This window comes from Leptodactylus fuscus, chromosome 1 (genome assembly GCF_031893055.1).
Source record: "Leptodactylus fuscus isolate aLepFus1 chromosome 1, aLepFus1.hap2, whole genome shotgun sequence".
Taxonomy (NCBI): Eukaryota; Metazoa; Chordata; class Amphibia; order Anura; family Leptodactylidae; genus Leptodactylus; species Leptodactylus fuscus.
Genome location: NC_134265.1, coordinates 248,254,559 through 248,268,552, shown reverse-complemented (window position 1 = coordinate 248,268,552; position 13,994 = coordinate 248,254,559). Strand labels below are relative to the sequence as shown.

The window sequence follows — 13,994 nt, the reverse complement described above, 5'->3', positions numbered from 1 at the left end:
CACAGATATTTACATTCACAACATTCTGTCTGTTACAGAGATGCCACAGCTTTTTACACTGCAATGAGTGAAGTCATCAGCTATATTACCCTACCCAAAATAAATCTCCTTGTAAAACACCTACAATTCGCTATGTGTTTGTAAGCTAGTTCAAAGGTGTGGTACTGATGTAGCAAAGTTTAACTTGACAAACTGCTGCAACAAACCTCAAAGGGAGTCTATCATTAGATATTTTGTTTTTTTAAGTAAGCACACATTGGAATAGCCTTTAGAAATGCTATTTCAGTCCTAACTCTGTTCTTGAAATACAGTATATTGTTTGCTTCAATTTTTTTTTTTCTTAAAGCTCAGTGTGTGTTCCCCCGTGCTTCAAGCACAGCAGCATCATACTGCGAATGCCTCCCCCGGCCCTTTAGGGTCCATTCACACGGAAGAAAATGGTGAGGAATTTGGTGTGAAATTTCAGCGCTAAAAAAAAAAAAAAAACCTCCCATTGACTTCAACCGATTCCTTTTTCAATGGGAAGCTTTCTTTTCTGCGCTGAAATTCCACACCAAATTCCTCACCATTTTCCTCCATGTGAACGGATCCTAAAGGGGCACTCACACGGAGTTTCCATGTGTGGGATCTGACGCGAAATTCCGCACAGAAAAAAGGAACCCATTGAAGTCAATGGGAGGCTCTCTTTTCTGCACGGATACCACGTCAGAAAACACCATGTGAATGCCCCCTTACTTCACGACCCTTTCATGTAGATTAGTTGTATGCGTCATCCTCTTCGCTGCGTAAGCATCTGCTATTGTCTTCAGTGAGATCCAGAGCATGTGCTGTACTCTCGGCCTGTACGTGAGCTTACAACTCGGCCCGAACCAATGCGTACAGTACATACATGGGATTTGGATCTCGTTGAAGACAGAGGGCAGGTGCTTACGCAGCGAAAGGGCAATAATATATTTCAAAGATGGCTATGAGCAGGAGAACAAAAGAGGTAGGACTAGAAAAGCCTACTTCTACGTGTGTTTACTTACAAGAAGTACCACTGCAAAAGGTGAAATGTTTTGAAGGCCACACATTTTGTAAAGGCTGAGTTTTTTTGTAGCAGATTTTGCTGAAGTTTTGTGAGCCAAAGCCAGGAATGGATTAAGCAGTAGGGAGAAGTACAAGCACTGCACACTAGCATCTGCCCGCGACTTCGTCTGCGGGTTGGTGTTGGCGCTGAGCCGCTTATATTTAGCCAATTGCTGTTGTGGATGATCAACCTGCTCCTGCGTCTCGGCTCTGCTACATCGCTGCATATGTGCAGCATACTCAGTTGTGTGAACATCTCTGCATTTGGAGAGTGTACTCGGCTGTGCTACAGCGCTGCCTAAGTTCTGCTACATATGGCCATTTGGATTAGAGGGGTGTTCTTATGTCAGTGTCTGAGCAGCTTCTGTGTTGGAAATGGCTGAACGGATGTTGCAGAAATTTGCCTCAGTTCGATCAGCCTGCTTCCGTGTCTCGGCTCTGCTACATCGCTGCATATGCATAGGATACCCAGCTGTTTGTACAAGTTTGCATATGGAGAGCCTACTTAGCTGTGCTACAGCGCTACCTAAACTCTGCTACATCGGGCAATTGTGATTACAGGGGATTGGTTATGTGACTGTCTGAGAAGCTTCTGTGTTACAAAGGGCTTTACTGATGTTGCTGAAATGTGCCAAAGTTCTCCCCACTCCCCCATCAGAGGCAGAACAACACATTCCCTGTAGTGCTCACTGAAATTCTACCCCCAATATAGTCCTCTTGCCCACACACAACCTGAATGTTCTGCAGTCTCCTGATCTTCTATGAGACTCCATTTTCTTCAGCTTTCACACTGTTCAGTTTCATCCTATATAGCTCCGCCCACAAAATAGCATGTAGCTCCACCCACTGCCTAGCATTATCCTATCTAAGAATGGCTCAAGGACCTATGATGACGTCATCACAGGTCCTTTAGTGTTGTCTGAACCTAAATTCCTTCACTGCAGTCGTGTAGTGACGTCATTTAACAGGATAAAAAGTAGCCTATGTTTTAATCAGGGTTCCTATCTATGTATATGGCAAATGTCATGCAAATCCGTTCAACCGTTTTTTCGTGATTGAGGAACAAACATCCAAACTTTCACATTTATTAGGATAGGATAGGATTTATAATATTAGTAGGATTATATATTAGTAGGATAGGATAGGAATGGATAGTAGGATATTATACACAGTTCTACCAGTTATGTCTGTCAGCAAGTTCGTTTCCATTATCTCCAAATCACTGTACAATGCCTGGTATTCAGAGGACATTTTCCAGATCAATTCATCAATCTCTGTGCAAACACTGAGCCACTATGGAATTATGTGAAGCCTGAAAAATTCTGAATGCAGTTTGGACTTTGTACTGAATTACTTCTGAAACATTCTATAGAAAAAGTACATGCATCAGAAGTTAGACAAATCTCATCCACACACTGCGCAAAAACCACTGTATCATAACTTGTATCAAGGTGCAGGTTTTCTACCTGCCGCATGTCAAGTCATGCTTCAGGTTTTTAAGTGGGCTTTCACAGCATCCCTGCAAACATTCCCCTTTCCAGCAATGTTTTGCCTTGGCGAAATCTGGGCAGAAAATCCGCAACAAACAAATTCTATGAGAACATACAAAAGGTGGACAAACGCATGGGTTCCAGAGCCAAAAAGCATGCTTCACACAAGCCGTGCCCACAAGAACACACACAAATTAAGATACTAACTTTGCTGCTGTTGATACCTGCATTAAAAAAATAAAATGGCAATGTAAATATGATAAACACAGTAACACAATAACACAGAATGGTTTTAAATGCAGTAGAGCCTCCCAGGCAGTGAGATCCAATAGTAGTCACAGTTACTGACTAAATTTTTATTGTGGCCGGAGACGCAAGATGTTCAGAGGGTTTAACCTTGTATAAGTGTATTATTGCCTGTTTCTATGAAATAAGGAGTAGTAAATGCAGAGGCCAGACTGGGGGGTTGGTACTGCCAGTGTAATATAACTTTATAGAACTGTGCCAGGAATATAAACTGCCTTTCACATATTGATATCCAACTGTGAAGCTGGGCCCAAAACGTCTGAGCTACAGTACGTGCTGCTCATTTCCATGGGCTCACTTACACTTACTTGGCTTCTTTCAAGTGTAATGCAAGACGAATGGGCAGAAGCAAATAAAAGACTACGTTCAGAAGCTCACCAAAAAAGATCACTTGTGAAATAGTCTGTATAAGTAAAGGCTTTAAAATTTGCAGGTTATTACCCCCCATTATTATAGTGGAATACAAAAAGATCATTGTACTACAAGTATTTATGACATTACTAGAGGGATTAGAGCTCCCTGCACTAGCTCCATGTTAACCATTTTGAAAATTCAATTTTTTTTTTCTCAATTTGCAGCTTTTATTTTTGTAATGTAAGCAGCTGTGATGTGCTAGAATCCCTGAAGAAATATTTTATGATGTGCTGATTTAGAACATCCTGATGCAATGATCTGCGTATTATTAACCAGTGACACAGCTGTCAATGTGAAACGTGTCCGCTGATCGCAGACATCATCCATGTGAGCTTCAGATCATTAAATGTACTATACACACTTGTACTGTTACTTCAGCATTTACCTTACATCTAATACCTTCATGTTGTGTCTATATTGTATAATACACTTTAAGGGAGGTATGAGTATTAACATATTTACTTTTAATGCATAACTACATAACATTTATTACGTACATGACATGTTTAGATTATGACTTTTTGCAGTTTGTGGGCCCCGTATACTATAGTTTTTTTTTGCTTTCCATCAGCCATGCAGAATATGCATATTCAGTATATTTTCTACTAAAAGGAGGTTTCTATGAATTAGGTTTTAAAAGCAAGATAGTATTACTTTTCATTTTATATCTCGCTAGTTAAAACTGCCAAATCCAGCACAGCAAAATTCTATATGGTCCTCCAACAGATAAAGAGGTATTCCTGTCTCCAGGATCATGTAGCTTAAACTAACAAAATCGATGTTGCTGTATTTATCAGATACGGCTGTGTCCTTAGTATTTACAGGTTGTTGCCCAGGTTTCGGTCCACTTCAGCCATCTAGCGGCACTGGTCGGACTGGTGACATCAGTTCCTGTTCCAGCTACCTCTTTTCTGTCTCATTGTTAGTTTCAGCACCCATTAGGATAAATATTGCCCAGTACGTGGTTCCTGTCCGTTTGCTCCAGTCCAGGGCTGTCTTTCTGATAGTAGAAAGGCTAGATAGCATATTGGCAAAAATCTATTGATTGATACAAAGTGCGGGAGTTGGTGGAGGTGATGAAGGGTCCTTTTTAAAATAGGTGCATTTTAAGTTCAATTAGTCTAAGATAATTTACATGACAAGCAGGACAAAGTCTGAAAAAGGAGTCGTAGCCTTAGATATGACAATATGCGCCCCAGTGTACTGCACAGTAAAAAGTTTTACTATATGACACCACTGCATGGCACAGTGTAGTATGCTGCTGCCCTGTTCCATGCAACAAGAAAAACAGAAAGCAGCCCAAACTATATGAAGACAGGAATCCTATTATTAGACATTCTGCTTTTCATAAAAAGAGTAATTGATGTAATGACTGAACTACCGCAGGTTACTTTTCTATTTCATGAATGGAATTTTTACACCTATTCAGGTTACTTCACTATGCCAACAATATCAACTCATTACACTTCTGACTACAGAGCCTGAGATGATGGTTTTACCAGAAGTTTATATAGTTTCTAGGGTAAGCTGGGTAATTCTACACAGACATGGACAAGTGCATTAAAAATAAGACCTTTTTGCACCACTCACCAAGAACAGCCTGGTGTATATTGCCTTCTAAAAGTAATGTCCTGAAATCACTACCTTACCTAATATAATACATATTTTTAAAGATTCAGGAATTTTCTGGGTTTTTTTGTTACCATAACCAGAAGCTGCAGTATTTTTGAAATGGCAACCAACCGAATTCAGAATTAATTTATATATGGACCATAAACAGTGATACCTCTGCAACAGAGGCATTGGTACACAAGAGGAAAACACTGTTCAGGTGACCCAAACAGTGGGGCTGATATGATATCGACAACATATGAACAAAGCCATATTTAGAATATGCCATCAAGGGCTAAAAAGGTAAATTGTTATTTTCTTATGGGTTTTGCTTTTATAGTGTTCATCACGCACTACAAATAAACACGTTCCCTACATTGTGTGTGTCGGAACGATTTACTGAATACCAAAATTCTATGACTTTTTATGCCTTTATACTGTGCAGGAGCAGTTTGGTACCAGAAACTGAAAGTAATGTGAACTACCCAGGTGCCATGGTGGCATCAAAGAGATTAAATGCCTACGATGAGAGACTTCTCTGATTGAAGGCAAAGTCACTGGGTTTCTGTTATGGCTATGATATCACTATTATGATGAGAAAGGGTAAAGAAGAACATGTTTTACTGATCTAAGATGGAGCTATAAGAGTCTTGCTATGCTGCATTTCCTAGGACACTGTTTTGGCCTTCATAAGTTGAATTTGGACCTGTAAATATGTTTTATGCATACACCATAAGCTTTCCCAGTGCAGATAAATCCCTCTGAACAATCCAGTGTGTCTGTGTGTGTTTGTGTACATGTGTGTGTATATATATATATATATATATATATATATATATATATATATATATATATATATATATATATATATATATATGGATGTAGCACTCCAATTTATTAGGAATAAAGGTAAAGACAATCTCAATTCAGTACTAGAGAGTGAATAAACTCCTTTGGCACAGTTTACAGATTTCAGATCTGTTCTTTGGACGCCAGTGGAATGAGTTTAGCATTTCTCTGTCTGCAATGTATTCTGCGTTCCATTACACTGTTAAATACGATTGTAATAAAAGGGAAAAAAATTCTCATGCGCTGAATTGAATGGCCTTTGGCTTCTAAACTTGCATCGGATTCTCACTAACAAAACTATGAGCAGTGTTATAGGAGTTCATGCACTTTATAGAGGCCTTTTTTGTACATCACTGATGGTAAAGACTTCACCAAAGTGATTTTGTGTATAAAATGTGATATCTACCTTATGGAAATAGTTTTCATTAGATTTTGATCCAAGTTCAATGACTATATATGTTCAACTCTTCTGCCCCATTTCCTTAATTCTTTAGATAATCATTAAAATGACTAAAATAACCTACAATGCCTTGGGAGTCAATGAAGCATGTAAACACATTCTGTGTCCTTACCAGCAAAAAGCTTTAAGGTCCCCAGAAGTCACTCACATCAAGTTCTCATCCACATTAGGAAAATACATGCAATGTTCCACCTACCCATTTTGTGATTTGTCACCCAGATTTTCCTTTTGTCCTCCTCTTTGCACATTAGCTGCATCATTATTAGTGTACTGGTTGACAGTAGGACTGTATCTTGCAGGCTGCCGTGGGACATGTGTCTGGCCATCAATGGATGATTTGTAACCAGCATGCAATCCAGCTGCAGTGGGGGCAGGTGGGTTTACAGCAGCAAGCAGGGATAAAGCAGATGGCTGTGTGGAGGCTTGGGTAGCTGGGGTAAAGGCAGAGGATGGTGAAGGGATGGATGCAGGCTTGGAAGGAGATGGGGCTCCAAATGGTCTAGGTGCTTTGTTGTATGCCATACTGGCAGCAGTGGTGACTTTGGGCACAGCAGGGATGGGTGTTGCAATGGGCACAGGCTTTATAATTTCTTTTGGTGCTTCCTATATACAAAAAAAACAAAAACATACACACCAACCACATGCAAAAAGCAAAACTGTTCAAATTACATAACAAGCAGTCATTATACAGACATTGTTAACCTCAATCTCGTACATTTTACAAATATCTAATAATAATAATAATTATAAATATATATATTTAGTGTATATATATATATATATATATATATATATATATATATATAGTGTGAGGCATGTCTAAAGTAGAATATACTTGGGGGTTCACAGAAGACCATGTTTACATAGTAACTATGTCTGTATAGTAATATAGAATTAAGGGATTTTATTTTATACAAGCTGCATTTTATTGACCTGTTTTTATTGGTAATTAAGTCACACAAAAATGACATAAAATATATCTTTTACAGAAGTCTACCAACTCTTGGACACAAACCTATCATGCAGAAGGGGTCCCCTGTTCCTTCTGGTAAGATGGCCCCTGGCTGTTCCCATTTCATATTAGACATTTATAGCATAGTCTTTGGATAGGCCAGAAATTTTAGGTTGTGAACACCCCTATATTTGTTGATAAAAATTATCTAAAGGGCTTCTAGATAAGTTACACATAGTTGCAAAAAATCTGTCCCATATCCCTGATTTTTTTTTTTTTTGTTTGCATATGCTTCACAAACATCACTTTTTGGAACAGATTTTGCTGCAACAAAACCTACCACACGTGATAGTTACTTAAAGCGGCCATGATAAGGCCAGGTTCACACGACAGAATATGGATAGGAATTTGAGACAGTTATCCATGTCAGTTTCCTCTCCAAATTCAGCCTCAGTTTTGCTTATCGTTTAGCAGGGGCATCGCACCAGGGAATCTGCGATGTACTCAGAGTCCTGAAAAAAGTGGCCATCACTGCCTCCTATTGAAAACAATGGAAGGTAAATTCTGGCTGCAATTTGAAGCAGCATCAGCTGAAACCCAGAATGAAAACAAAGTCATACATCGTATGGGAACGGTATTCACTTTCCCTAAACCTCTAACACATCACCTATTCAGCAGACCGGTAATTTGCTTGTTTGCTAGAATTCGCACTGATGGTAATAGGTATAGGTATATTAACAATGGGAGGGGGATAAATTAATAGATCAGTAATAACAAATGCAGTATCAAAAGCTTAAAAATAGACTAACCCAGCACAATTCTCTGCCCTTCAACAGTGAAGAGGAGAGGACTGGTTTGGCTGGGTGAAAGGACATTGTGGAGATCTGGGGGTACAATTTATCCTTGGGCAAAGGTCCACAAAGAAATAAAATAGTCTATAGTCTATTGAGTTATCCTTTGATACCTTTGGTATCAGTTTTAATAGCTTTAGAGTGCTACTATAGGATTCTATCAGAACACTGGGCTCATTCTTTGCATCAACCAATATACTGTAAATACGGCCAATAAAAAGCAGCTTGTAGTAATTATTACAGTGGTGAATGAGCCATGAAAAATCCATATGAAAACTGCAAAGAAGAGGTCATCTGCCAGATTAGACCATTAGTTCAGAAATCACACCAATTCTTTAATGTCAGTAATTGGAAATACATGTACCTCCCATTTAAAAATTACTTTTTTTTCCCCCAGTGATACAAAGCTAAAGCAGCCATACAATATGGTAATGGCACATTGCAATAATGTCAAAAGACTGGACCACAGACTGTACTGAATAATTAATTTTTTTTTTCTACATTGGATGGCCTAAATGGGAATACAGATATTTCAAAGGCTAACTTGTTCTTTAAGGGTTGTGGAAGTAAGGAAAACAACTTACCGGCTGAGCTGGGTTTGGATTATTCTGCACTGCCACAGCTCTAAAATAAAATAAAACAACAAGTATAATCTTTGTACAAAAATGTACAATCATTCAATATCTAATACAGCTTATAAATGCTTCATTAATATGTGATTCATGCACAAAAAAAACATTTAAACAAGAGCACTTCATTGGGCAAAAAGTTTGTAAAGTGAATGTGCAATTCCTGTTTAGTTGTAGCTACTGCATTGGGGACGGGGGAGGGGAACGGGGGGGGGGGGGGGGAGTGGAACTGCTCTAAGCATTGCCAGGGAGAGTCTGTCCTGTACTCTGTGCAGTATGTACAGCTACAAATTGTCACTTTAATGGTATGTACACGCGGAGGAAAAGGTCGCAGAAACGTTTTCCGCTGTGTGAACATTCTGCGGGGCTCGCCGTGACAATGGCGATGCAGCATTGGTATTCCGTCGCGGCATCCCGCTCCTATGTAGACCTGAATGAATGGGCCTACACTGGAGCATGTCTAGAGCTGCGGATGCCACGGCTGAGTCAGCCATGGAATCCGCGGCAAGAAGGGTCATCTTGCTTTTTTCCACTACTAGCTAGTAGAAAAAAGCAGCAAGCGGTTCCCATTGAAATCAATGGGAGCTGTTTTTGGCAGCGGATTTTGAGGCGGATTCCGTGTCAAAATCCACTGCCAAAAAAACTCAGTGTGAACAGACCCTAAATGGTTGTATCTCTGGTTTTATACCACGTAGTGGATCTGATATTGAGCGAAAGCTGAAAGTTTCCACTTACTACCACGTCTGGTTATAAAAAAAAATGGAGAAGTAACTTTTTAAATAGTCTGGAGTGTGATTTTTATATGCAGCATGAACTGCTGCATATAAAGCTCAAATTCTCAACTGTGCTTTAACTAGTAATATCTGTTTTTAATACCTAGTACTAAAATCTCAGCAGTTTTCTAGGTGGTATAAATCTAGAGATATAGGCATTTGAAGTGCCCATCCCCTTTGGCTAATGTTAGGCTGAGTTCACACAGTTTTTTGGTCAGGATTTTGAGGTGGAATTCGCCTCAAAGTCAGCCTCCAAAAGAAGCCTGTTCTATTGGGAAATAAACGTAGGGGACCGAGGAACAAGGACTGCGCTTCACCCGTTAGATTTGGTTAGAGATACAAATTTATTATTATATTATAATATTATAGATCATACACAACGCGTTTCAAGTCAAAAGACCCTTTCTCAAGTGCATAAGAACTCTAAGACAGCTGATCAAAAAACCTATTCTCTGTTCTATTGGGAGGCTTTTTTTCGGAGGCTGATTTTGAGGCGGATTCAGTCTCAAAATCCTGACCAAAAAACTCTGTGTGAACTCAGCCTTACAGGTCTACATACTGGCAATATAAAGATGTATGGATTTTTCCCTAGTAACAGCTTTGGTAGAAGCTTGCTCGGGAGAATTTTAGTGTCTGAACTTTATTAAAAGGAAGTTAATAGGTTAACAAAATATATTACAAAAATTCAATCAGTTTGTGAATGTATGGGTAAAGCTGCACCAAGGGCTGAAAGGATCAACTTGTGATAGGACAGAGATCCCAATCAATGGATGTGATAAACAGAATATTCTCTTAATAGTCACAATATTATAAATTGATTCGATTATTCTTGTGGCTAAAAAAAAAAACAAAAAAACAACAACTTTGCTTTCAATCTGGTTTATGCCTCTCACACATGCCACAGATTGGAGCAAGGTGGTTGAAATTTACATCACGATGTCTGACACTACATGTGCTCTATTGTAGCAGTGCCTTTAAATATTTTTATAGGATAACCCTTTGTCAGCATTAATGGAAAATTGGTCCTTTATTACATATGGCTACTATAATGGATCCATGATCCTGGTGTAGAGGATATCAGAAAAGATAAAATTCATGACCAAACTTTCAGTTCATATGTGGCCAAGTATTGTGGTAAAGCATTTACTATGGACAATTGCTGTTAAAAATGAATTAACATTCCTGGTTGGAAATGCAATGTAAAACAAAACCACAGGTTTCATCCAAATCCTGTAACTCACAGATGTTTGGCAAATCCAATGATGCTTGGACCAAATAGAGAAATTAATGAAAAGTGAAAGACTGAGAAAAAAATTAAATAAAAATTATGACCCAGAGTGACTCACCTGTTGACACAAGAATAAAGCTACGTATGGAAGACATACAAGTAGTAACACGTAACAAAAGCTACAAAATACAAAGCTTTCCTGACTCTCCCTGTGAATGACGGCAAGGATGCCCTACCTTGTTGTAAGAACACAGGAGGAAATAAGATTTCCACCTTCAAGGGTCAGACGCAAAACAGACAGAATATCGTAGCTGTACTTTCTACTAAGCTCTGTAATGGCAATTCCCAACCAGGGGTGCTGCGATAATCTGGTGGGAAAATGGCTGCATGTCTCTTTTTCACTACATCGGCATCCTTAGAACGAACAGAAGGAAGCAGAAGGAAGGCTTTAGCTTTCTGCTCGATCAGGCATCAGCTAGTGATGCCCACTAAAGACCTACTATACAATCAGGATTGCTGAAAACCAAAACTCAGTGGCATGGCCTGGCAAGTAAAAAAAAAAAAAACAGGAGTGTCCTAAAATAATAGTTCAAATAATTCAGCAATAATTTCATTATTGAATAATTAATTATGTTGATGATAATCACCCGGCTATTGTATGTGTTTTTTTTTTTATATATGCGCATAAAAAGCACCCTCACGTATAATAAATGCAGTTGATCCAGGACTCTCTTGCCATTTAAGATATTTTACTAAATAACTTAAAAACATTTGGCAATTATTTTATAGTGGTTTATTTATTCATCATCGCTTCAATATCAACAGTCCTAAATGAAGTGCGTACAGTTGGTGGAATATCCTTTCATGAATAGCAGCGTGAGACAGGATGGCATGGATGTAAAATAATTGAAGTAATTGCTGTGAGCAAGGTCATAGGAATCAAATGAATTTCAGTTATTTTGCAATTAATTGCCCAAGAAACTCAATGTAAATATTGCTTGGATGAATTTATACTCATGACATCAGGAGTTAACAGTAAGCCACCTTAGTTGCTGAAGTTACTATAAATTGCAGAGAAAACTGTCGTTTCGACAATTTGCACAATTGTGCCAGAACGTGTTCCTTACAAAGATGGATGAAGTAGCATGTTCTACGGGATATTCTGATAATCTTTAGAATTTATATTTTTAGAATCAAGCTGTGGCTACTGCCGTCAAAGTCAATTTGTCTGCCCATAATAAAATAAATCACTGCAAACACTGTACACCAATGTGGTCACACAATGAAAATCTTAGCAGACATTTGAGGCATCTTAAAGAATTCCAAACATTAGAGAACTGCCTTATTAGGGAACAGACAGATGATACTGTTCAGGATAAAAGCATCGCAAGCCAGTTCCTCATTTTTTTACATCTAATATTTTGCTTTTCATTTTTGGTCTTTAGACTCAGACATTTCCCTCCATGTCTGAAATAACAGAGCGTACCCACACTGGGAGCCTAAGCTGAAATATTTCACTGCCACAGAATGTCACTCTTTTCCCACACTACTCACTTCAGCTATATAAATCCTATTTGGTATATTATACACAGACATGGATCTATAGTCTGTGTTTCCAAGATTGAAATACAATTTATAATCAAATATCCAAGATTCCCAGGGTTCTATTGATAGGTAAAGTAACACAAAATAGCAATTTATCATCATAGAGTACTAAAAGGAACTTGCACACATCACCAAATCAAAAGGTTAAAATAACTAAAAATAGCTATATCTACATGTATTTAGTAATACAAGTACTGATGTACTGTGTATATATTAGTTAAAAGAAAAAAACAAAAAAAAACAAAAAAACAATACATTCTAATTTAGCAACACTGATTGTGTTTTACATGATCCCCCATTCCGCTTAAAGGGTATGTGGTAACTATGTATTTTTTCTAGTTAACACCAAACACGAATATATATTTAGTTTTATCCGTGTAAAGTAGATTATTTTAAATACTTTCCGTATAAGATTCTGGGGGTGACCAGTGGCGTAACGATCGTGGTCGCAGGGAGTGTGACCGCGATCGATCGGAGGGTTTCAGGTCCCATGGCCAATTGGAAATGGCCGGGTCCACGGACCACCATGACAGTATTGTTAATGGAAAGGGGCCTGTCCTATTGAGCATCCGCTCTGGGAATCTTCCTGCGGTAGATGCTAGTGGACCTTTGAAGACGTCATGTGTAGGTGGAGCTATTCTGGAGCATACATGACAGTTTGTTGTTAGATTGTAAGAGGAATCTGCTGTGAATTTAAACTGATGGAAGGTAAGGAGGAGAGAAGAGAATATGTGTGAGCAAGAGGGGGGCATGGGGTGCAGGCTGTATGTGAGCAACAGGGGTATATGGGGGGTGTAGACTGTGTGGGAGAAAGATGGGGGAATGGGGGAGGTTCAGGCTCTGGGGGACACTGAGCACATAATATTCTGTTGGGGGCCACCGTGAGCATACACTTCTGTGTGGGGGCCACTGTAAGTGAGTATATAATACTGTATGGGGGCCACTGTGAGCATATAATACTATGGGGGCCATTGGTGAGCACATAATAATGTGTGGGGGCCACAGTAGAGTACATAATACTGTTTGAGGGCCAGTGTGGCACATTTAATACTGTTAGGGGTCACTATGGAACACATAATACTGGGTGGGGGCCACTGTGGAGCATGTTATACTGTCACAATATGGTTTACATGCCAGGCGCTGCGCTGCTCTTTCGCTGTATTTTTGATAACTGCAGTTGTGTGTACTAAAGCTGTATCCCTTTCAAGTATCTGAGATACTGTTTCAGTGCCCGTAACCGCCACTGTCAAGAATTTACTCTAGAAAGGGGGTAGGGGGCGCCAGAAAAAAGTTTGCACCCGGGCCCACAAGACTTTAGTTACGCCAGTGGGGGTGACCATCTTGCTTGAGCTGCTGTAAAAGGCATTCAGAGACATGCTTTATGGCAGCCTCATAAGCCATAGTAAGCTGTAGTGTGTGCATGCGTGTGTGTATGCTTGCGCACAAACAGACATACAATAGAAAATATAGTATATCAATAAGGAGTCCTAAAATATTTGTACATAAATCTTTTATTTACACAGTAGGCCATAACAAAAGTCTTTAAAAGGGAGTCTATCACTGCCCCCAGCTATTTTAAATAAGATAATCCTTTAATAGTGCCACCATGGGGAAATTCAGTGTGTTACAGCAGCATGGACAATACAGTGATAGATTGCAAGAAAAAAAACACACAAAAGCTCAGAATAGCAGATAGAAAAAGATACAAGGTGTCATAGAAACTAAAAAGAAAAGAGAAAAGCTCAGGATCATTTAGTT

General features: G+C 39.0%; 1 protein-coding gene across 1 annotated transcript in view; it reads right to left on the bottom strand.

Annotated features, from left to right (window-relative positions):
* The window catches only part of PDLIM5 (PDZ and LIM domain 5), a 94,892-nt gene that overhangs the window by 6,833 nt on the left and 74,065 nt on the right, over positions 1-13,994 (bottom strand). The window contains exons 4-5 of the mRNA XM_075285967.1: positions 8,586-8,625; positions 2,766-2,782 (exon numbers count right to left, since the gene is read on the bottom strand). Of these exons, the coding sequence (XP_075142068.1) occupies positions 2,766-2,782; positions 8,586-8,625 (57 nt within the window). The remainder of the gene's footprint in view (positions 1-2,765; positions 2,783-8,585; positions 8,626-13,994) is intronic.